The sequence below is a fragment of the Lactuca sativa genome, chromosome 5 (genome assembly GCF_002870075.4).
Source record: "Lactuca sativa cultivar Salinas chromosome 5, Lsat_Salinas_v11, whole genome shotgun sequence".
In the NCBI taxonomy this organism is placed as follows: domain Eukaryota; kingdom Viridiplantae; phylum Streptophyta; class Magnoliopsida; order Asterales; family Asteraceae; genus Lactuca; species Lactuca sativa.
In genome coordinates, this window is record NC_056627.2 from 322,367,272 (window position 1) to 322,390,269 (window position 22,998).

General features: G+C 33.1%; 3 protein-coding genes and 2 pseudogenes across 3 annotated transcripts; all 5 read right to left on the reverse strand.

Moving 5' to 3' along the window:
* Nucleotides 1-230: 230 nt before the first annotated feature.
* On the reverse strand, nucleotides 231-2,172 carry LOC128126104 (mannan endo-1,4-beta-mannosidase 4-like; annotated as a pseudogene).
* Nucleotides 2,173-5,382: 3,210 nt separating this feature from the next.
* LOC128126105 (mannan endo-1,4-beta-mannosidase 4-like) lies at nucleotides 5,383-7,329 on the reverse strand. The gene is made up of 5 exons (XM_052763843.1): nucleotides 7,015-7,329; nucleotides 6,620-6,817; nucleotides 6,374-6,496; nucleotides 5,991-6,193; nucleotides 5,383-5,779 (listed from the first exon to the last, which is right to left on the reverse strand). The coding sequence occupies exons 1-5, from the start codon at nucleotides 7,327-7,329 to the stop codon at nucleotides 5,383-5,385; spliced, it is 1,236 nt and encodes a 411-aa protein (XP_052619803.1).
* Nucleotides 7,330-10,533: 3,204 nt separating this feature from the next.
* On the reverse strand, nucleotides 10,534-12,476 carry LOC128126106 (mannan endo-1,4-beta-mannosidase 4-like; annotated as a pseudogene).
* Nucleotides 12,477-15,686: 3,210 nt separating this feature from the next.
* Nucleotides 15,687-17,629, reverse strand: LOC128125915 (mannan endo-1,4-beta-mannosidase 4-like). Its single transcript, XM_052763844.1, has 5 exons — nucleotides 17,315-17,629; nucleotides 16,920-17,117; nucleotides 16,678-16,800; nucleotides 16,295-16,497; nucleotides 15,687-16,083 (listed from the first exon to the last, which is right to left on the reverse strand). Exons 1-5 carry the CDS (start codon nucleotides 17,627-17,629, stop codon nucleotides 15,687-15,689), a joined length of 1,236 nt encoding a protein of 411 aa, XP_052619804.1.
* Nucleotides 17,630-20,837: 3,208 nt separating this feature from the next.
* LOC128126107 (mannan endo-1,4-beta-mannosidase 4-like) lies at nucleotides 20,838-22,780 on the reverse strand. The gene is made up of 5 exons (XM_052763845.1): nucleotides 22,466-22,780; nucleotides 22,071-22,268; nucleotides 21,829-21,951; nucleotides 21,446-21,648; nucleotides 20,838-21,234 (listed from the first exon to the last, which is right to left on the reverse strand). The coding sequence occupies exons 1-5, from the start codon at nucleotides 22,778-22,780 to the stop codon at nucleotides 20,838-20,840; spliced, it is 1,236 nt and encodes a 411-aa protein (XP_052619805.1).
* Nucleotides 22,781-22,998: the final 218 nt, after the last annotated feature.

The window sequence follows — 22,998 nt, forward strand, 5'->3', positions numbered from 1 at the left end:
AATGCATCAATTTTCCCACTTCGTCCAACAATACTGAGTTGAAGTTACCCGCGGTACAACATTACTAATAGGCTGCAACTATTTTGTTTCATGCAAAATGGTTGCTAACTCTATCTTTATTTTCATTTCACTATTTAAAACTTCACATTTTCTAAAGGTAAGTAACGCAGCAGAGAGAAATATCATTTTATCTCGAAAGGGATAATTATTTGTTCAGGAACCCAACATAGTTATTTTTCAACAGCAACGGGAGAGAACTCTAGGTTGGTTGAAGAGTTGAGTGATGAAATTCTTTGAGACTGCTTGGCAATTATTGCAGCAGTGGAGGGGTTTTGGTCCAAGACAACTTGGTACCCATCACCCCAGTTATCCATTCCTTCCGCCATGACTTGCCAAAAAGTTGTACCTGAACACGACCCCCGGTTTCTTGCACTTTCATAGGCCGTGTTGAATATCCCACCAAAGTACTCATCCCTTGCTTCTACGGTGTAACCTGAAGACCAAGAGGACTTGCCAAATTCTGCAATCAGTAAAGGTTTTCTCAAGATGGAATCACAATCCTCAATATGTGCATTAATCCATTTTTCAACAAATTTAGCTCGAGCTTCATCGCTAGCTCCCGGAACCCTAAGTCAAAAATCGAAATACCCACATATGTTATTCAATAAAATTAAATAACATAAAATATTGTTTTAGTTATAAATAAGAAACATGCATTTCATGAAACATTTTTAGGATGCTAACTACGTTCGGGTGTTGGCTAGCGTGACATGCAAAGTATATATACGAACAAAAGCATTGTGATGGAGTTTATATGTCGGTATAGACTCGATCATACCATTGGTCGGGATACAGATGGATTGTAGCAAAATCCACATTGTTGACGCCGTTGTTTGTAATGAAGTCGGTCCCTACTTCATAGCCCGGATTGTTTTGCTTCTTTTCAGGCATTGATTCCCCATAAAACCCTTCAAGTCCGATTTCGAGAAGATGGTCTTATCAATGGACTTTATTTCAGCTGCCATTTCTACTATCCATTCCTGCACAAAGAAGAGATACCGATGGTTATAGGTTATGCACCATATAGTTTCATAAAAAACCGGTTTCCTCTATGTACTCCTATCATTTGAAAGTAAAAGATTTCCTTCTTTCTAGATAACTGATTCGGGCATTTTCTCATATGAACAACTTAACCGTGAGAAAACAGAGAAAACAAGAACCTGTAGAAATTTCCCTGATAGATCAGACTGGCAGCGGGGTTCGTTCATTAGCTCCCATGCAAAGATGGTGGAATCATCCTTGTAGTCAACCCCGGTGATTGAGTTGCGTCTCGTAAGAATGGTCTGTAGCAAAACAGTATTTGCAACATGTTCAAATTTTCTGACAAAATGCACATACAGCTGTTGTAGAAAATTTTTGTGATATAATGGAAACATTGTTTCCCAAACATATATATATATACCTTCAAATGATTCTTATAATATCCTTTAACTACAACGTTAGTAAAGAAATCATCATCACTATTCAAGTATTGTCCTCCATGATCCCTTGCCCACTGAACATATTGTTTTTTACCTCCAAAATCATCCCAGTTATTAACCAAGCTGAGAATCAAGTGAATCCCATACTTTTTCGCTTCTGATATCACAAAATCCAATCCCTGGAATGAAAAGGTGTAGATGGTTATCACAAGTAACATAAAACAGAGGTGTTAAAGTGTTTGTGATCTTGATTATTACTAACTTTTATTTCAATATGTCCGTGTCGATTTGTCGTATGGTTGATAAGAAATTACTTTTTAACGTTTACAGATCATGTTGAATAAAAAATAGAGGCTAAAATAATAGATAAAGTTACCTTAAACATGTCCTCATTGTAAAAACCGGGAGAGGTTTGCAGGGGTTTGTTGCCACCATCACTAAAAGCCCAAGTCCTAACCAGGTTCATTCCTATCTTGGAAGATTCTTGAAATGCATCTGTGACCTTCACCCTTGTAGATGGATCAGAAGCCATACACATTAACCAGTAGGCGTTAAAGCCATTAAAATACAACGGCTTTCCATTAACCATGAAATGATGTGTCCTTGTCTCCACAAAAGTATCGTTAATGGTTGACGGGTGGCATTTACCCTTGCAATCTCCTTTTAGAACTGCATTTCCTTTTCCTGGCATGGTTAAAAAATCGCTAATCTTTAATAGTGGATATATGAAATAGGAAAGTTAGTAACCAATGTTTAGAGTAATGGATGGAAAGTAGTGTGTTTTCTCTTGTCCGCTTAGCTCGTCGGGAATTTATATCGCATGTCTTGTTACCAATCTAGTTGGAAGTGGGGACATCATCATATTTATTATATAACTTAACGATACATATGCATCATCATTCATAAGGAATGACAAGCGACTTTGCGATGCCCATGCACGGTGCCATACTTTTGGTTGTAAGACACACAAACATTTGTTACTCCAAATGAAAAAGCAAAAGGAAAAATGATACTGCTTTTTCAAATAGTGTTGCAGGTATGTTATGTTTGGATACTAGATCCTTGTGCATAATATGCCATTAAAAGATTAGCTTTTAGTCGAGTTCCAAACATAAAAAATATGTTGACCAAACGAATTGTATTTAGAGATTCGAAGATGGTACTAGATTCTTTTCAAATACTATAATATTTTGTTACTCCATACATTAGAGACCACATGTGCTTGAAAAATAAATATATAAAAATAAAAAACAAAAAGCCCAAAATAAACGCACAAGTGGTTGTTTGTGCATGAAAAACTAGGTACATTTTGATTATTTATTTATTTATTTCTCCACTCCTCCAAACCATTTTGTTGTTTTTTCGGGTTCCTTTTTTCATACGTTGAAATCTAGCATGTGACTTTCTTACGTTTACGCATCACCATTCATGGGACATTTGGTTTCCTTATTTGACTTTTTTAACGTCATATAGCAAATATATATATTAAATTTTATGTTCAGTTTTCCTGTTGATAGTTTTTATCACGTGTATTCTCCAAATGGAATTTGTATCAAAGTAGATGTTATGTATGTTGCACACATCACTTTTGCATGTGAATTTATATTGATGATCATGTAGTTAATGTAATAACAAGTGGTTGAGTAGCATGACATATAGCAAGTGGATGTATTGTAATCTAAACATAACTCGCTTTGCTTGTGTACGAGGTGTTCTCTGTTATAATAAAACAACGGATGTTTGGGGTTCCAAAACCTATCATAATAGGCAATGTAACTGCTTAGAAGGAAATTCGATGGATCTTAAACCAATACTTTTAGAAGACTAGCGAGGAAACACTCCCTTATCATTTTTTATGTGTTCGTGCATCGATACTAAGTAGTGTGTGATTACTCATTAATTAAAGTTTATTGAGACTACACTTGTACACATTACATATATTATAAATCTTTGGTGATAAATGCTAGATGTTTATAAAAATGACCCTCACCTTATATTAATTAATTTAATCGATATTATTGTTAATTATAAAGAAAATTATGAAAATTATAAATATAAAATTAAACAAACAATTGTTAGGTTTAAGACTGCATGCCTAAGATAAACATTGCACCAGAATGTCTACCCAATATTGATAAAGTATATTTGAAAGGTATGACTAAAAAGTTTACAGTCGCTTGAGGGCCTAAGGCTTACAATGCACCAAAATTTATTCCCAATATTGATAAAGGATATTTCAAAGGTACGACTAAACCTTAAGTTTATAGTTGCTGATATAACCTTGCGATCGAAAATAAAGCAGGAATTTTTGAACTCCAATTAATTTGAGTTCCCTATTATATAATCTTGTAGACAAATGAGAAATAATCAGTTTAGTTCTTCTACGAGCCCAGTTGTATTAATCAATGATTTTACTTATTATATTGAGATAACAACCTCATAATTGGAAAGGTTTCATGAAAAATCATCATCACAATTCTGAGTTTGCTGACATAAATATTCATATTATAGATTACAATAAAAGTAACATTTCTGCCAAGACCCTAATATATGTGTATTAATAATGATTTATGTATTTGTTTAAAAAAATTGGATTTTAGATTACCAAGAAATAACATTTGCGCCAAGACACCAATATATGTGTTAATTACTCCTTAAGACTATATTTTCTTCACCGGCATACGTAACTTAATCATTTATCTTCTTTATTAGGAGTTTGATGTCAAAAATAACTTAAATAGTTTTGAATTGATCTTCTTTTGTTTGTTAAAACTTAGGTAATATTGTTTAAAATATGAATTAGTATTCTACAAATTATATTGAAATAGGTTTAGTGGCATATTAACAAGATGTTTTTTTTTTTTTTTTTTTTGGTTTAAATCACTTGGAAAAAGTCATCCAATAGCTTTGTAGATTCCCCCCTGTCTCCTCTCACACACAGACACACACATACACATACACACACACATTTCGGTCGGTATTAAGTAATGGTTTGTTTAAGTATCACAACTCCCACAAACATAATTTTAATTCAAAATAAAGATCTAAAGGCATAATAATCATTGGTATATCATGACTTATATCCTTTGTCAAGCAATATTAATAGGATAAGTATGCATTTCATGCAGAAAAGTCTAATTATTTTGAGATTTTTTTTGATAAAGTCCTAAATCTTTTTTTTAATAGAATAAACCTGATTGTTTAATATTTTGCCCAAATTAAGGAAAAAATTTTTTTAATTGGGAAAGACAGATTATATGATTTTCCCAAAATAACGAGACTTTTTTGTTCAAAAAAATAAAGATTTATGAATTTATCAAAAAAAAATTCCAAAATAATGACACTTTTTAGTATAAAACTCGGGAAAATATTTGTTCATTTAAGTATCACCACCCCAAAGGCACAAGTGTAATACAAAATTTAGGTCAAAAATCTTGAGATTTAATGATATATCATGACCTATATCCCTTATCAACTAATATTAATATTCCTCTCATCGATGATTTGCGATCAAAAAGTGGTTTGAATACATATAAAAGGATTCACATATGTTGACGTGACTTGTGTGTTCGATAGACAAAATATTTATAACATTAAGAAAAGATAGACAAAAGCTAAGAAAACACATAAAAATACCTTACATATATTACCATATTTATTGATAAAAAGGAAATGCATCAATTTTCCCACTTCGTCCAACAATACTGAGTTGAAGTTACCCGCGGTACAACATTACTAATAGGCTGCAACTATTTTGTTTCATGCAAAATGGTTGCTAACTCTATCTTTATTTTCATTTCACTATTTAAAACTTCACATTTTCTAAAGGTAAGTAACGCAGCAGAGAGAAATATCATTTTATCTCGAAAGGGATAATTATTTGTTCAGGAACCCAACATAGTTATTTTTCAACAGCAACGAGAGAGAACTCTAGGTTGGTTGAAGAGTTGAGTGATGAAATTCTTTGAGACTGCTTGGCAATTATTGCAGCAGTGGAGGGGTTTTGGTCCAAGACAACTTGGTACCCATCACCCCAGTTATCCATTCCTTCCGCCATGACTTGCCAAAAAGTTGTACCTGAACACGACCCCCGGTTTCTTGCACTTTCATAGGCCGTGTTGAATATCCCACCAAAGTACTCATCCCTTGCTTCTACGGTGTAACCTGAAGACCAAGAGGACTTGCCAAATTCTGCAATCAGTAAAGGTTTTCTCAAGATGGAATCACAATCCTCAATATGTGCATTAATCCATTTTTCAACAAATTTAGCTCGAGCTTCATCGCTAGCTCCCGGAACCCTAAGTCAAAAATCGAAATACCCACATATGTTATTCAATAAAATTAAATAACATAAAATATTGTTTTAGTTATAAATAAGAAACATGCATTTCATGAAACATTTTTAGGATGCTAACTACGTTCGGGTGTTGGCTAGCGTGACATGCAAAGTATATATACGAACAAAAGCATTGTGATGGAGTTTATATGTCGGTATAGACTCGATCATACCATTGGTCGGGATACAGATGGATTGTAGCAAAATCCACATTGTTGACGCCGTTGTTTGTAATGAAGTCGGTCCCTACTTCATAGCCCGGATTGTTTTGCTTCTTTTCAGGCATTGATTCCCCATAAAACCCTTCAAGTCCGATTTCGAGAAGATGGTTCTTATCAATGGACTTTATTTCAGCTGCCATTTCTACTATCCATTCCTGCACAAAGAAGAGATACCGATGGTTATAGGTTATGCACCATATAGTTTCATAAAAAACCGGTTTCCTCTATGTACTCCTATCATTTGAAAGTAAAAGATTTCCTTCTTTCTAGATAACTGATTCGGGCATTTTCTCATATGAACAACTTAACCGTGAGAAAACAGAGAAAACAAGAACCTGTAGAAATTTCCCTGATAGATCAGACTGGCAGCGGGGTTCGTTCATTAGCTCCCATGCAAAGATGGTGGAATCATCCTTGTAGTCAACCCCGGTGATTGAGTTGCGTCTCGTAAGAATGGTCTGTAGCAAAACAGTATTTGCAACATGTTCAAATTTTCTGACAAAATGCACATACAGCTGTTGTAGAAAATTTTTGTGATATAATGGAAACATTGTTTCCCAAACATATATATATATATATACCTTCAAATGATTCTTATAATATCCTTTAACTACAACGTTAGTAAAGAAATCATCATCACTATTCAAGTATTGTCCTCCATGATCCCTTGCCCACTGAACATATTGTTTTTTACCTCCAAAATCATCCCAGTTATTAACCAAGCTGAGAATCAAGTGAATCCCATACTTTTTCGCTTCTGATATCACAAAATCCAATCCCTGGAATGAAAAGGTGTAGATGGTTATCACAAGTAACATAAAACAGAGGTGTTAAAGTGTTTGTGATCTTGATTATTACTAACTTTTATTTCAATATGTCCGTGTCGATTTGTCGTATGGTTGATAAGAAATTACTTTTTAACGTTTACAGATCATGTTGAATAAAAAATAGAGGCTAAAATAATAGATAAAGTTACCTTAAACATGTCCTCATTGTAAAAACCGGGAGAGGTTTGCAGGGGTTTGTTGCCACCATCACTAAAAGCCCAAGTCCTAACCAGGTTCATTCCTATCTTGGAAGATTCTTGAAATGCATCTGTGACCTTCACCCTTGTAGATGGATCAGAAGCCATACACATTAACCAGTAGGCGTTAAAGCCATTAAAATACAACGGCTTTCCATTAACCATGAAATGATGTGTCCTTGTCTCCACAAAAGTATCGTTAATGGTTGACGGGTGGCATTTACCCTTGCAATCTCCTTTTAGAACTGCATTTCCTTTTCCTGGCATGGTTAAAAAATCGCTAATCTTTAATAGTGGATATATGAAATAGGAAAGTTAGTAACCAATGTTTAGAGTAATGGATGGAAAGTAGTGTGTTTTCTCTTGTCCGCTTAGCTCGTCGGGAATTTATATCGCATGTCTTGTTACCAATCTAGTTGGAAGTGGGGACATCATCATATTTATTATATAACTTAACGATACATATGCATCATCATTCATAAGGAATGACAAGCGACTTTGCGATGCCCATGCACGGTGCCATACTTTTGGTTGTAAGACACACAAACATTTGTTACTCCAAATGAAAAAGCAAAAGGAAAAATGATACTGCTTTTTCAAATAGTGTTGCAGGTATGTTATGTTTGGATACTAGATCCTTGTGCATAATATGCCATTAAAAGATTAGCTTTTAGTCGAGTTCCAAACATAAAAAATATGTTGACCAAACGAATTGTATTTAGAGATTCGAAGATGGTACTAGATTCTTTTCAAATACTATAATATTTTGTTACTCCATACATTAGAGACCACATGTGCTTGAAAAATAAATATATAAAAATAAAAAACAAAAAGCCCAAAATAAACGCACAAGTGGTTGTTTGTGCATGAAAAACTAGGTACATTTTGATTATTTATTTATTTATTTCTCCACTCCTCCAAACCATTTTGTTGTTTTTTCGGGTTCCTTTTTTCATACGTTGAAATCTAGCATGTGACTTTCTTACGTTTACGCATCACCATTCATGGGACATTTGGTTTCCTTATTTGACTTTTTTAACGTCATATAGCAAATATATATATTAAATTTTATGTTCAGTTTTCCTGTTGATAGTTTTTATCACGTGTATTCTCCAAATGGAATTTGTATCAAAGTAGATGTTATGTATGTTGCACACATCACTTTTGCATGTGAATTTATATTGATGATCATGTAGTTAATGTAATAACAAGTGGTTGAGTAGCATGACATATAGCAAGTGGATGTATTGTAGTCTAAACATAACTCGCTTTGCTTGTGTACGAGGTGTTCTCTGTTATAATAAAACAACGGATGTTTGGGGTTCCAAAACCTATCATAATAGGCAATGTAACTGCTTAGAAGGAAATTCGATGGATCTTAAACCAATACTTTTAGAAGACTAGCGAGGAAACACTCCCTTATCATTTTTTATGTGTTCGTGCATCGATACTAAGTAGTGTGTGATTACTCATTAATTAAAGTTTATTGAGACTACACTTGTACACATTACATATATTATAAATCTTTGGTGATAAATGCTAGATGTTTATAAAAATGACCCTCACCTTATATTAATTAATTTAATCGATATTATTGTTAATTATAAAGAAAATTATGAAAATTATAAATATAAAATTAAACAAACAATTGTTAGGTTTAAGACTGCATGCCTAAGATAAACATTGCACCAGAATGTCTACCCAATATTGATAAAGTATATTTGAAAGGTATGACTAAAAAGTTTACAGTCGCTTGAGGGCCTAAGGCTTACAATGCACCAAAATTTATTCCCAATATTGATAAAGGATATTTCAAAGGTACGACTAAACCTTAAGTTTATAGTTGCTGATATAACCTTGCGATCGAAAATAAAGCAGGAATTTTTGAACTCCAATTAATTTGAGTTCCCTATTATATAATCTTGTAGACAAATGAGAAATAATCAGTTTAGTTCTTCTACGAGCCCAGTTGTATTAATCAATGATTTTACTTATTATATTGAGATAACAACCTCATAATTGGAAAGGTTTCATGAAAAATCATCATCACAATTCTGAGTTTGCTGACATAAATATTCATATTATAGATTACAATAAAAGTAACATTTCTGCCAAGACCCTAATATATGTGTATTAATAATGATTTATGTATTTGTTTAAAAAAATTGGATTTTAGATTACCAAGAAATAACATTTGCGCCAAGACACCAATATATGTGTTAATTACTCCTTAAGACTATATTTTCTTCACCGGCATACGTAACTTAATCATTTATCTTCTTTATTAGGAGTTTGATGTCAAAAATAACTTAAATAGTTTTGAATTGATCTTCTTTTGTTTGTTAAAACTTAGGTAATATTGTTTAAAATATGAATTAGTATTCTACAAATTATATTGAAATAGGTTTAGTGGCATATTAACAAGATGTTTTTTTTTTTTTTGGTTTAAATCACTTGGAAAAAGTCATCCAATAGCTTTGTAGATTCCCCCCTGTCTCCTCTCACACACAGACACACACATACACATACACACACACATTTCGGTCGGTATTAAGTAATGGTTTGTTTAAGTATCACAACTCCCACAAACATAATTTTAATTCAAAATAAAGATCTAAAGGCATAATAATCATTGGTATATCATGACTTATATCCTTTGTCAAGCAATATTAATAGGATAAGTATGCATTTCATGCAGAAAAGTCTAATTATTTTGAGATTTTTTTTGATAAAGTCCTAAATCTTTTTTTTAATAGAATAAACCTGATTGTTTAATATTTTGCCCAAATTAAGGAAAAAATTTTTTTAATTGGGAAAGACAGATTATATGATTTTCCCAAAATAACGAGACTTTTTTGTTCAAAAAAATAAAGATTTATGAATTTATCAAAAAAAAATTCCAAAATAATGACACTTTTTAGTATAAAACTCGGGAAAATATTTGTTCATTTAAGTATCACCACCCCAAAGGCACAAGTGTAATACAAAATTTAGGTCAAAAATCTTGAGATTTAATGATATATCATGACCTATATCCCTTATCAACTAATATTAATATTCCTCTCATCGATGATTTGCGATCAAAAAGTGGTTTGAATACATATAAAAGGATTCACATATGTTGACGTGACTTGTGTGTTCGATAGACAAAATATTTATAACATTAAGAAAAGATAGACAAAAGCTAAGAAAACACATAAAAATACCTTACATATATTACCATATTTATTGATAAAAAGGAAATGCATCAATTTTCCCACTTCGTCCAACAATACTGAGTTGAAGTTACCCGCGGTACAACATTACTAATAGGCTGCAACTATTTTGTTTCATGCAAAATGGTTGCTAACTCTATCTTTATTTTCATTTCACTATTTAAAACTTCACATTTTCTAAAGGTAAGTAACGCAGCAGAGAGAAATATCATTTTATCTCGAAAGGGATAATTATTTGTTCAGGAACCCAACATAGTTATTTTTCAACAGCAACGGGAGAGAACTCTAGGTTGGTTGAAGAGTTGAGTGATGAAATTCTTTGAGACTGCTTGGCAATTATTGCAGCAGTGGAGGGGTTTTGGTCCAAGACAACTTGGTACCCATCACCCCAGTTATCCATTCCTTCCGCCATGACTTGCCAAAAAGTTGTACCTGAACACGACCCCCGGTTTCTTGCACTTTCATAGGCCGTGTTGAATATCCCACCAAAGTACTCATCCCTTGCTTCTACGGTGTAACCTGAAGACCAAGAGGACTTGCCAAATTCTGCAATCAGTAAAGGTTTTCTCAAGATGGAATCACAATCCTCAATATGTGCATTAATCCATTTTTCAACAAATTTAGCTCGAGCTTCATCGCTAGCTCCCGGAACCCTAAGTCAAAAATCGAAATACCCACATATGTTATTCAATAAAATTAAATAACATAAAATATTGTTTTAGTTATAAATAAGAAACATGCATTTCATGAAACATTTTTAGGATGCTAACTACGTTCGGGTGTTGGCTAGCGTGACATGCAAAGTATATATACGAACAAAAGCATTGTGATGGAGTTTATATGTCGGTATAGACTCGATCATACCATTGGTCGGGATACAGATGGATTGTAGCAAAATCCACATTGTTGACGCCGTTGTTTGTAATGAAGTCGGTCCCTACTTCATAGCCCGGATTGTTTTGCTTCTTTTCAGGCATTGATTCCCCATAAAACCCTTCAAGTCCGATTTCGAGAAGATGGTCTTATCAATGGACTTTATTTCAGCTGCCATTTCTACTATCCATTCCTGCACAAAGAAGAGATACCGATGGTTATAGGTTATGCACCATATAGTTTCATAAAAAACCGGTTTCCTCTATGTACTCCTATCATTTGAAAGTAAAAGATTTCCTTCTTTCTAGATAACTGATTCGGGCATTTTCTCATATGAACAACTTAACCGTGAGAAAACAGAGAAAACAAGAACCTGTAGAAATTTCCCTGATAGATCAGACTGGCAGCGGGGTTCGTTCATTAGCTCCCATGCAAAGATGGTGGAATCATCCTTGTAGTCAACCCCGGTGATTGAGTTGCGTCTCGTAAGAATGGTCTGTAGCAAAACAGTATTTGCAACATGTTCAAATTTTCTGACAAAATGCACATACAGCTGTTGTAGAAAATTTTTGTGATATAATGGAAACATTGTTTCCCAAACATATATATATATACCTTCAAATGATTCTTATAATATCCTTTAACTACAACGTTAGTAAAGAAATCATCATCACTATTCAAGTATTGTCCTCCATGATCCCTTGCCCACTGAACATATTGTTTTTTTACCTCCAAAATCATCCCAGTTATTAACCAAGCTGAGAATCAAGTGAATCCCATACTTTTTCGCTTCTGATATCACAAAATCCAATCCCTGGAATGAAAAGGTGTAGATGGTTATCACAAGTAACATAAAACAGAGGTGTTAAAGTGTTTGTGATCTTGATTATTACTAACTTTTATTTCAATATGTCCGTGTCGATTTGTCGTATGGTTGATAAGAAATTACTTTTTAACGTTTACAGATCATGTTGAATAAAAAATAGAGGCTAAAATAATAGATAAAGTTACCTTAAACATGTCCTCATTGTAAAAACCGGGAGAGGTTTGCAGGGGTTTGTTGCCACCATCACTAAAAGCCCAAGTCCTAACCAGGTTCATTCCTATCTTGGAAGATTCTTGAAATGCATCTGTGACCTTCACCCTTGTAGATGGATCAGAAGCCATACACATTAACCAGTAGGCGTTAAAGCCATTAAAATACAACGGCTTTCCATTAACCATGAAATGATGTGTCCTTGTCTCCACAAAACTATCGTTAATGGTTGACGGGTGGCATTTACCCTTGCAATCTCCTTTTAGAACTGCATTTCCTTTTCCTGGCATGGTTAAAAAATCGCTAATCTTTAATAGTGGATATATGAAATAGGAAAGTTAGTAACCAATGTTTAGAGTAATGGATGGAAAGTAGTGTGTTTTCTCTTGTCCGCTTAGCTCGTCGGGAATTTATATCGCATGTCTTGTTACCAATCTAGTTGGAAGTGGGGACATCATCATATTTATTATATAACTTAACGATACATATGCATCATCATTCATAAGGAATGACAAGCGACTTTGCGATGCCCATGCACGGTGCCATACTTTTGGTTGTAAGACACACAAACATTTGTTACTCCAAATGAAAAAGCAAAAGGAAAAATGATACTGCTTTTTCAAATACTGTTGCAGGTATGTTATGTTTGGATACTAGATCCTTGTGCATAATATGCCATTAAAAGATTAGCTTTTAGTCGAGTTCCAAACATAAAAAATATGTTGACCAAACGAATTGTATTTAGAGATTCGAAGATGGTACTAGATTCTTTTCAAATACTATAATATTTTGTTACGCCATACATTAGAGACCACATGTGCTTGAAAAATAAATATATAAAAATAAAAAACAAAAAGCCCAAAATAAACGCACAAGTGGTTGCTTGTGCATGAAAAACTAGGTACATTTTGATTATTTATTTATTTATTTCTCCACTCCTCCAAACCATTTTGTTGTTTTTTCGGGTTCCTTTTTTCATACGTTGAAATCTAGCATGTGACTTTCTTACGTTTACGCATCACCATTCATGGGACATTTGGTTTCCTTATTTGACTTTTTTAACGTCATATAGCAAATATATATATTAAATTTTATGTTCAGTTTTCCTGTTGATAGTTTTTATCACGTGTATTCTCCAAATGGAATTTGTATCAAAGTAGATGTTATGTATGTTGCACACATCACTTTTGCATGTGAATTTATATTGATGATCATGTAGTTAATGTAATAACAAGTGGTTGAGTAGCATGACATATAACAAGTGGATGTATTGTAATCTAAACATAACTCGCTTTGCTTGTGTACGAGGTGTTCTCTGTTATAATAAAACAACGGATGTTTGGGGTTCCAAAACCTATCATAATAGGCAATGTAACTGCTTAGAAGGAAATTCGATGGATCTTAAACCAATACTTTTAGAAGACTAGCGAGGAAACACTCCCTTATCATTTTTTATGTGTTCGTGCATCGATACTAAGTAGTGTGTGATTACTCATTAATTAAAGTTTATTGAGACTACACTTGTACACATTACATATATTATAAATCTTTGGTGATAAATGCTAGATGTTTATAAAAATGACCCTCACCTTATATTAATTAATTTAATCGATATTATTGTTAATTATAAAGAAAATTATGAAAATTATAAATATAAAATTAAACAAACAATTGTTAGGTTTAAGACTGCATGCCTAAGATAAACATTGCACCAGAATGTCTACCCAATATTGATAAAGTATATTTGAAAGGTATGACTAAAAAGTTTACAGTCGCTTGAGGGCCTAAGGCTTACAATGCACCAAAATTTATTCCCAATATTGATAAAGGATATTTCAAAGGTACGACTAAACCTTAAGTTTATAGTTGCTGATATAACCTTGCGATCGAAAATAAAGCAGGAATTTTTGAACTCCAATTAATTTGAGTTCCCTATTATATAATCTTGTAGACAAATGAAAAATAATCAGTTTAGTTCTTCTACGAGCCCAGTTGTATTAATCAATGATTTTACTTATTATATTGAGATAACAACCTCATAATTGGAAAGGTTTCATGAAAAATCATCATCACAATTCTGAGTTTGCTGACATAAATATTCATATTATAGATTACAATAAAAGTAACATTTCTGCCAAGACCCTAATATATGTGTATTAATAATGATTTATGTATTTGTTTAAAAAAATTGGATTTTAGATTACCAAGAAATAACATTTGCGCCAAGACACCAATATATGTGTTAATTACTCCTTAAGACTATATTTTCTTCACCGGCATACGTAACTTAATCATTTATCTTCTTTATTAGGAGTTTGATGTCAAAAATAACTTAAATAGTTTTGAATTGATCTTCTTTTGTTTGTTAAAACTTAGGTAATATTGTTTAAAATATGAATTAGTATTCTACAAATTATATTGAAATAGGTTTAGTGGCATATTAACAAGATGTTTTTTTTTTTTTTTTTTTTGGTTTAAATCACTTGGAAAAAGTCATCCAATAGCTTTGTAGATTCCCCCCTGTCTCCTCTCACACACAGACACACACATACACATACACACACACATTTCGGTCGGTATTAAGTAATGGTTTGTTTAAGTATCACAACTCCCACAAACATAATTTTAATTCAAAATAAAGATCTAAAGGCATAATAATCATTGGTATATCATGACTTATATCCTTTGTCAAGCAATATTAATAGGATAAGTATGCATTTCATGCAGAAAAGTCTAATTATTTTGAGATTTTTTTTGATAAAGTCCTAAATCTTTTTTTTAATAGAATAAACCTAATTGTTTAATATTTTGCCCAAATTAAGGAAAAATTTTTTTTAATTGGGAAAGACAGATTATATGATTTTCCCAAAATAACGAGACTTTTTTGTTCAAAAAAATAAAGATTTATGAATTTATCAAAAAAAAATTCCAAAATAATGAGACTTTTTAGTATAAAACTCGGGAAAATATTTGTTCATTTAAGTATCACCACCCCAAAGGCACAAGTGTAATACAAAATTTAGGTAAAAAATCTTGAGATTTAATGATATATCATGACCTATATCCCTTATCAACTAATATTAATATTCCTCTCGTCGATGATTTGCGATCAAAAAGTGGTTTGAATACATATAAAAGGATTCACATATGTTGACGTGACTTGTGTGTTCGATAGACAAAATATTTATAACATTAAGAAAAGATAGACAAAAGCTAAGAAAACACATAAAAATACCTTACATATATTACCATATTTATTGATAAAAAGGAAATGCATCAATTTTCCCACTTCGTCCAACAATACTGAGTTGAAGTTACCCGCGGTACAACATTACTAATAGGCTGCAACTATTTTGTTTCATGCAAAATGGTTGCTAACTCTATCTTTATTTTCATTTCACTATTTAAAACTTCACATTTTCTAAAGGTAAGTAACGCAGCAGAGAGAAATATCATTTTATCTCGAAAGGGATAATTATTTGTTCAGGAACCCAACATAGTTATTTTTCAACAGCAACGGGAGAGAACTCTAGGTTGGTTGAAGAGTTGAGTGATGAAATTCTTTGAGACTGCTTGGCAATTATTGCAGCAGTGGAGGGGTTTTGGTCCAAGACAACTTGGTACCCATCACCCCAGTTATCCATTCCTTCCGCCATGACTTGCCAAAAAGTTGTACCTGAACACGACCCCCGGTTTCTTGCACTTTCATAGGCCGTGTTGAATATCCCACCAAAGTACTCATCCCTTGCTTCTACGGTGTAACCTGAAGACCAAGAGGACTTGCCAAATTCTGCAATCAGTAAAGGTTTTCTCAAGATGGAATCACAATCCTCAATATGTGCATTAATCCATTTTTCAACAAATTTAGCTCGAGCTTCATCGCTAGCTCCCGGAACCCTAAGTCAAAAATCGAAATACCCACATATGTTATTCAATAAAATTAAATAACATAAAATATTGTTTTAGTTATAAATAAGAAACATGCATTTCATGAAACATTTTTAGGATGCTAACTACGTTCGGGTGTTGGCTAGCGTGACATGCAAAGTATATATACGAACAAAAGCATTGTGATGGAGTTTATATGTCGGTATAGACTCGATCATACCATTGGTCGGGATACAGATGGATTGTAGCAAAATCCACATTGTTGACGCCGTTGTTTGTAATGAAGTCGGTCCCTACTTCATAGCCCGGATTGTTTTGCTTCTTTTCAGGCATTGATTCCCCATAAAACCCTTCAAGTCCGATTTCGAGAAGATGGTTCTTATCAATGGACTTTATTTCAGCTGCCATTTCTACTATCCATTCCTGCACAAAGAAGAGATACCGATGGTTATAGGTTATGCACCATATAGTTTCATAAAAAACCGGTTTCCTCTATGTACTCCTATCATTTGAAAGTAAAAGATTTCCTTCTTTCTAGATAACTGATTCGGGCATTTTCTCATATGAACAACTTAACCGTGAGAAAACAGAGAAAACAAGAACCTGTAGAAATTTCCCTGATAGATCAGACTGGCAGCGGGGTTCGTTCATTAGCTCCCATGCAAAGATGGTGGAATCATCCTTGTAGTCAACCCCGGTGATTGAGTTGCGTCTCGTAAGAATGGTCTGTAGCAAAACAGTATTTGCAACATGTTCAAATTTTCTGACAAAATGCACATACAGCTGTTGTAGAAAATTTTTGTGATATAATGGAAACATTGTTTCCCAAACATATATATATATACCTTCAAATGATTCTTATAATATCCTTTAACTACAACGTTAGTAAAGAAATCATCATCACTATTCAAGTATTGTCCTCCATGATCCCTTGCCCACTGAACATATTGTTTTTTACCTCCAAAATCATCCCAGTTATTAACCAAGCTGAGAATCAAGTGAATCCCATACTTTTTCGCTTCTGATATCACAAAATCCAATCCCTGGAATGAAAAGGTGTAGATGGTTATCACAAGTAACATAAAACAGAGGTGTTAAAGTGTTTGTGATCTTGATTATTACTAACTTTTATTTCAATATGTCCGTGTCGATTTGTCGTATGGTTGATAAGAAATTACTTTTTAACGTTTACAGATCATGTTGAATAAAAAATAGAGGCTAAAATAATAGATAAAGTTACCTTAAACATGTCCTCATTGTAAAAACCGGGAGAGGTTTGCAGGGGTTTGTTGCCACCATCACTAAAAGCCCAAGTCCTAACCAGGTTCATTCCTATCTTGGAAGATTCTTGAAATGCATCTGTGACCTTCACCCTTGTAGATGGATCAGAAGCCATACACATTAACCAGTAGGCGTTAAAGCCATTAAAATACAACGGCTTTCCATTAACCATGAAATGATGTGTCCTTGTCTCCACAAAACTATCGTTAATGGTTGACGGGTGGCATTTACCCTTGCAATCTCCTTTTAGAACTGCATTTCCTTTTCCTGGCATGGTTAAAAAATCGCTAATCTTTAATAGTGGATATATGAAATAGGAAAGTTAGTAACCAATGTTTAGAGTAATGGATGGAAAGTAGTGTGTTTTCTCTTGTCCGCTTAGCTCGTCGGGAATTTATATCGCATGTCTTGTTACCAATCTAGTTGGAAGTGGGGACATCATCATATTTATTATATAACTTAACGATACATATGCATCATCATTCATAAGGAATGACAAGCGACTTTGCGATGCCCATGCACGGTGCCATACTTTTGGTTGTAAGACACACAAACATTTGTTACTCCAAATGAAAAAGCAAAAGGAAAAATGATACTGCTTTTTCAAATACTGTTGCAGGTATGTTATGTTTGGATACTAGATCCTTGTGCATAATATGCCATTAAAAGATTAGCTTTTAGTCGAGTTCCAAACATAAAAAATATGTTGACCAAACGAATTGTATTTAGAGATTCGAAGATGGTACTAGATTCTTTTCAAATACTATAATATTTTGTTACGCCATACATTAGAGACCACATGTGCTTGAAAAATAAATATATAAAAATAAAAAACAAAAAGCCCAAAATAAACGCACAAGTGGTTGCTTGTGCATGAAAAACTAGGTACATTTTGATTATTTATTTATTTATTTCTCCACTCCTCCAAACCATTTTGTTGTTTTTTCGGGTTCCTTTTTTCATACGTTGAAATCTAGCATGTGACTTTCTTACGTTTACGCATCACCATTCATGGGACATTTGGTTTCCTTATTTGACTTTTTTAACGTCATATAGCAAATATATATATTAAATTTTATGTTCAGTTTTCCTGTTGATAGTTTTTATCACGTGTATTCTCCAAATGGAATTTGTATCAAAGTAGATGTTATGTATGTTGCACACATCACTTTTGCATGTGAATTTATATTGATGATCATGTAGTTAATGTAATAACAAGTGGTTGAGTAGCATGACATATAACAAGTGGATGTATTGTAATCTAAACATAACTCGCTTTGCTTGTGTACGAGGTGTTCTCTGTTATAATAAAACAACGGATGTTTGGGGTTCCAAAACCTATCATAATAGGCAATGTAACTGCTTAGAAGGAAATTCGATGGATCTTAAACCAATACTTTTAGAAGACTAGCGAGGAAACACTCCCTTATCATTTTTTATGTGTTCGTGCATCGATACTAAGTAGTGTGTGATTACTCATTAATTAAAGTTTATTGAGACTACACTTGTACACATTACATATATTATAAATCTTTGGTGATAAATGCTAGATGTTTATAAAAATGACCCTCACCTTATATTAATTAATTTAATCGATATTATTGTTAATTATAAAGAAAATTATGAAAATTATAAATATAAAATTAAACAAACAATTGTTAGGTTTAAGACTGCATGCCTAAGATAAACATTGCACCAGAATGTCTACCCAATATTGATAAAGTATATTTGAAAGGTATGACTAAAAAGTTTACAGTCGCTTGAGGGCCTAAGGCTTACAATGCACCAAAATTTATTCCCAATATTGATAAAGGATATTTCAAAGGTACGACTAAACCTTAAGTTTATAGTTGCTGATATAACCTTGCGATCGAAAATAAAGCAGGAATTTTTGAACTCCAATTAATTTGAGTTCCCTATTATATAATCTTGTAGACAAATGAGAAATAATCAGTTTAGTTCTTCTACGAGCCCAGTTGTATTAATCAATGATTTTACTTATTATATTGAGATAACAACCTCATAATTGGAAAGGTTTCATGAAAAATCATCATCACAATTCTGAGTTTGCTGACATAAATATTCATATTATAGATTACAATAAAAGTAACATTTCTGCCAAGACCCTAATATATGTGTATTAATAATGATTTATGTATTTGTTTAAAAAAATTGGATTTTAGATTACCAAGAAATAACATTTGCGCCAAGACACCAATATATGTGTTAATTACTCCTTAAGACTATATTTTCTTCACCGGCATACGTAACTTAATCATTTATCTTCTTTATTAGGAGTTTGATGTCAAAAATAACTTAAATAGTTTTGAATTGATCTTCTTTTGTTTGTTAAAACTTAGGTAATATTGTTTAAAATATGAATTAGTATTCTACAAATTATATTGAAATAGGTTTAGTGGCATATTAACAAGATGTTTTTTTTTTTTTTTTTTGGTTTAAATCACTTGGAAAAAGTCATCCAATAGCTTTGTAGATTCCCCCCTGTCTCCTCTCACACACAGACACACACATACACATACACACACACATTTCGGTCGGTATTAAGTAATGGTTTGTTTAAGTATCACAACTCCCACAAACATAATTTTAATTCAAAATAAAGATCTAAAGGCATAATAATCATTGGTATATCATGACTTATATCCTTTGTCAAGCAATATTAATAGGATAAGTATGCATTTCATGCAGAAAAGTCTAATTATTTTGAGATTTTTTTTGATAAAGTCCTAAATCTTTTTTTTAATAGAATAAACCTAATTGTTTAATATTTTGCCCAAATTAAGGAAAAATTTTTTTTAATTGGGAAAGACAGATTATATGATTTTCCCAAAATAACGAGACTTTTTTGTTCAAAAAAATAAAGATTTATGAATTTATCAAAAAAAAATTCCAAAATAATGAGACTTTTTAGTATAAAACTCGGGAAAATATTTGTTCATTTAAGTATCACCACCCCAAAGGCACAAGTGTAATACAAAATTTAGGTAAAAAATCTTGAGATTTAATGATATATCATGACCTATATCCCTTATCAACTAATATTAATATTCCTCTCGTCGATGATTTGCGATCAAAAAGTGGTTTGAATACATATAAAAGGATTCACATATGTTGACGTGACTTGTGTGTTCGATAGACAAAATATTTATAACATTAAGAAAAGATAGACAAAAGCTAAGAAAACACATAAAAATACCTTACATATATTACCATATTTATTGATAAAAAGGAAATGCATCAATTTTCCCACTTCGTCCAACAATACTGAGTTGAAGTTACCCGCGGTACAACATTACTAATAGGCTGCAACTATTTTGTTTCATGCAAAATGGTTGCTAACTCTATCTTTATTTTCATTTCACTATTTAAAACTTCACATTTTCTAAAGGTAAGTAACGCAGCAGAGAGAAATATCATTTTATCTCGAAAGGGATAATTATTTGTTCAGGAACCCAACATAGTTATTTTTCAACAGCAACGGGAGAGAACTCTAGGTTGGTTGAAGAGTTGAGTGATGAAATTCTTTGAGACTGCTTGGCAATTATTGCAGCAGTGGAGGGGTTTTGGTCCAAGACAACTTGGTACCCATCACCCCAGTTATCCATTCCTTCCGCCATGACTTGCCAAAAAGTTGTACCTGAACACGACCCCCGGTTTCTTGCACTTTCATAGGCCGTGTTGAATATCCCACCAAAGTACTCATCCCTTGCTTCTACGGTGTAACCTGAAGACCAAGAGGACTTGCCAAATTCTGCAATCAGTAAAGGTTTTCTCAAGATGGAATCACAATCCTCAATATGTGCATTAATCCATTTTTCAACAAATTTAGCTCGAGCTTCATCGCTAGCTCCCGGAACCCTAAGTCAAAAATCGAAATACCCACATATGTTATTCAATAAAATTAAATAACATAAAATATTGTTTTAGTTATAAATAAGAAACATGCATTTCATGAAACATTTTTAGGATGCTAACTACGTTCGGGTGTTGGCTAGCGTGACATGCAAAGTATATATACGAACAAAAGCATTGTGATGGAGTTTATATGTCGGTATAGACTCGATCATACCATTGGTCGGGATACAGATGGATTGTAGCAAAATCCACATTGTTGACGCCGTTGTTTGTAATGAAGTCGGTCCCTACTTCATAGCCCGGATTGTTTTGCTTCTTTTCAGGCATTGATTCCCCATAAAACCCTTCAAGTCCGATTTCGAGAAGATGGTTCTTATCAATGGATTTTATTTCAGCTGCCATTTCTACTATCCATTCCTGCACAAAGAAGAGATACCGATGGTTATAGGTTATGCACCATATAGTTTCATAAAAAACCGGTTTCCTCTATGTACTCCTATCATTTGAAAGTAAAAGATTTCCTTCTTTCTAGATAACTGATTCGGGCATTTTCTCATATGAACAACTTAACCGTGAGAAAACAGAGAAAACAAGAACCTGTAGAAATTTCCCTGATAGATCAGACTGGCAGCGGGGTTCGTTCATTAGCTCCCATGCAAAGATGGTGGAATCATCCTTGTAGTCAACCCCGGTGATTGAGTTGCGTCTCGTAAGAATGGTCTGTAGCAAAACAGTATTTGCAACATGTTCAAATTTTCTGACAAAATGCACATACAGCTGTTGTAGAAAATTTTTGTGATATAATGGAAACATTGTTTCCCAAACATATATATATATACCTTCAAATGATTCTTATAATATCCTTTAACTACAACGTTAGTAAAGAAATCATCATCACTATTCAAGTATTGTCCTCCATGATCCCTTGCCCACTGAACATATTGTTTTTTACCTCCAAAATCATCCCAGTTATTAACCAAGCTGAGAATCAAGTGAATCCCATACTTTTTCGCTTCTGATATCACAAAATCCAATCCCTGGAATGAAAAGGTGTAGATGGTTATCACAAGTAACATAAAACAGAGGTGTTAAAGTGTTTGTGATCTTGATTATTACTAACTTTTATTTCAATATGTCCGTGTCGATTTGTCGTATGGTTGATAAGAAATTACTTTTTAACGTTTACAGATCATGTTGAATAAAAAATAGAGGCTAAAATAATAGATAAAGTTACCTTAAACATGTCCTCATTGTAAAAACTGGGAGAGGTTTGCAGGGGTTTGTTGCCACCATCACTAAAAGCCCAAGTCCTAACCAGGTTCATTCCTATCTTGGAAGATTCTTGAAATGCATCTGTGACCTTCACCCTTGTAGATGGATCAGAAGCCATACACATTAACCAGTAGGCGTTAAAGCCATTAAAATACAACGGCTTTCCATTAACCATGAAATGATGTGTCCTTGTCTCCACAAAACTATCGTTAATGGTTGACGGGTGGCATTTACCCTTGCAATCTCCTTTTAGAACTGCATTTCCTTTTCCTGGCATGGTTAAAAAATCGCTAATCTTTAATAGTGGATATATGAAATAGGAAAGTTAGTAACCAATGTTTAGAGTAATGGATGGAAAGTAGTGTGTTTTCTCTTGTCCGCTTAGCTCGTCGGGAATTTATATCGCATGTCTTGTTACCAATCTAGTTGGAAGTGGGGACATCATCATATTTATTATATAACTTAACGATACATATGCATCATCATTCATAAGGA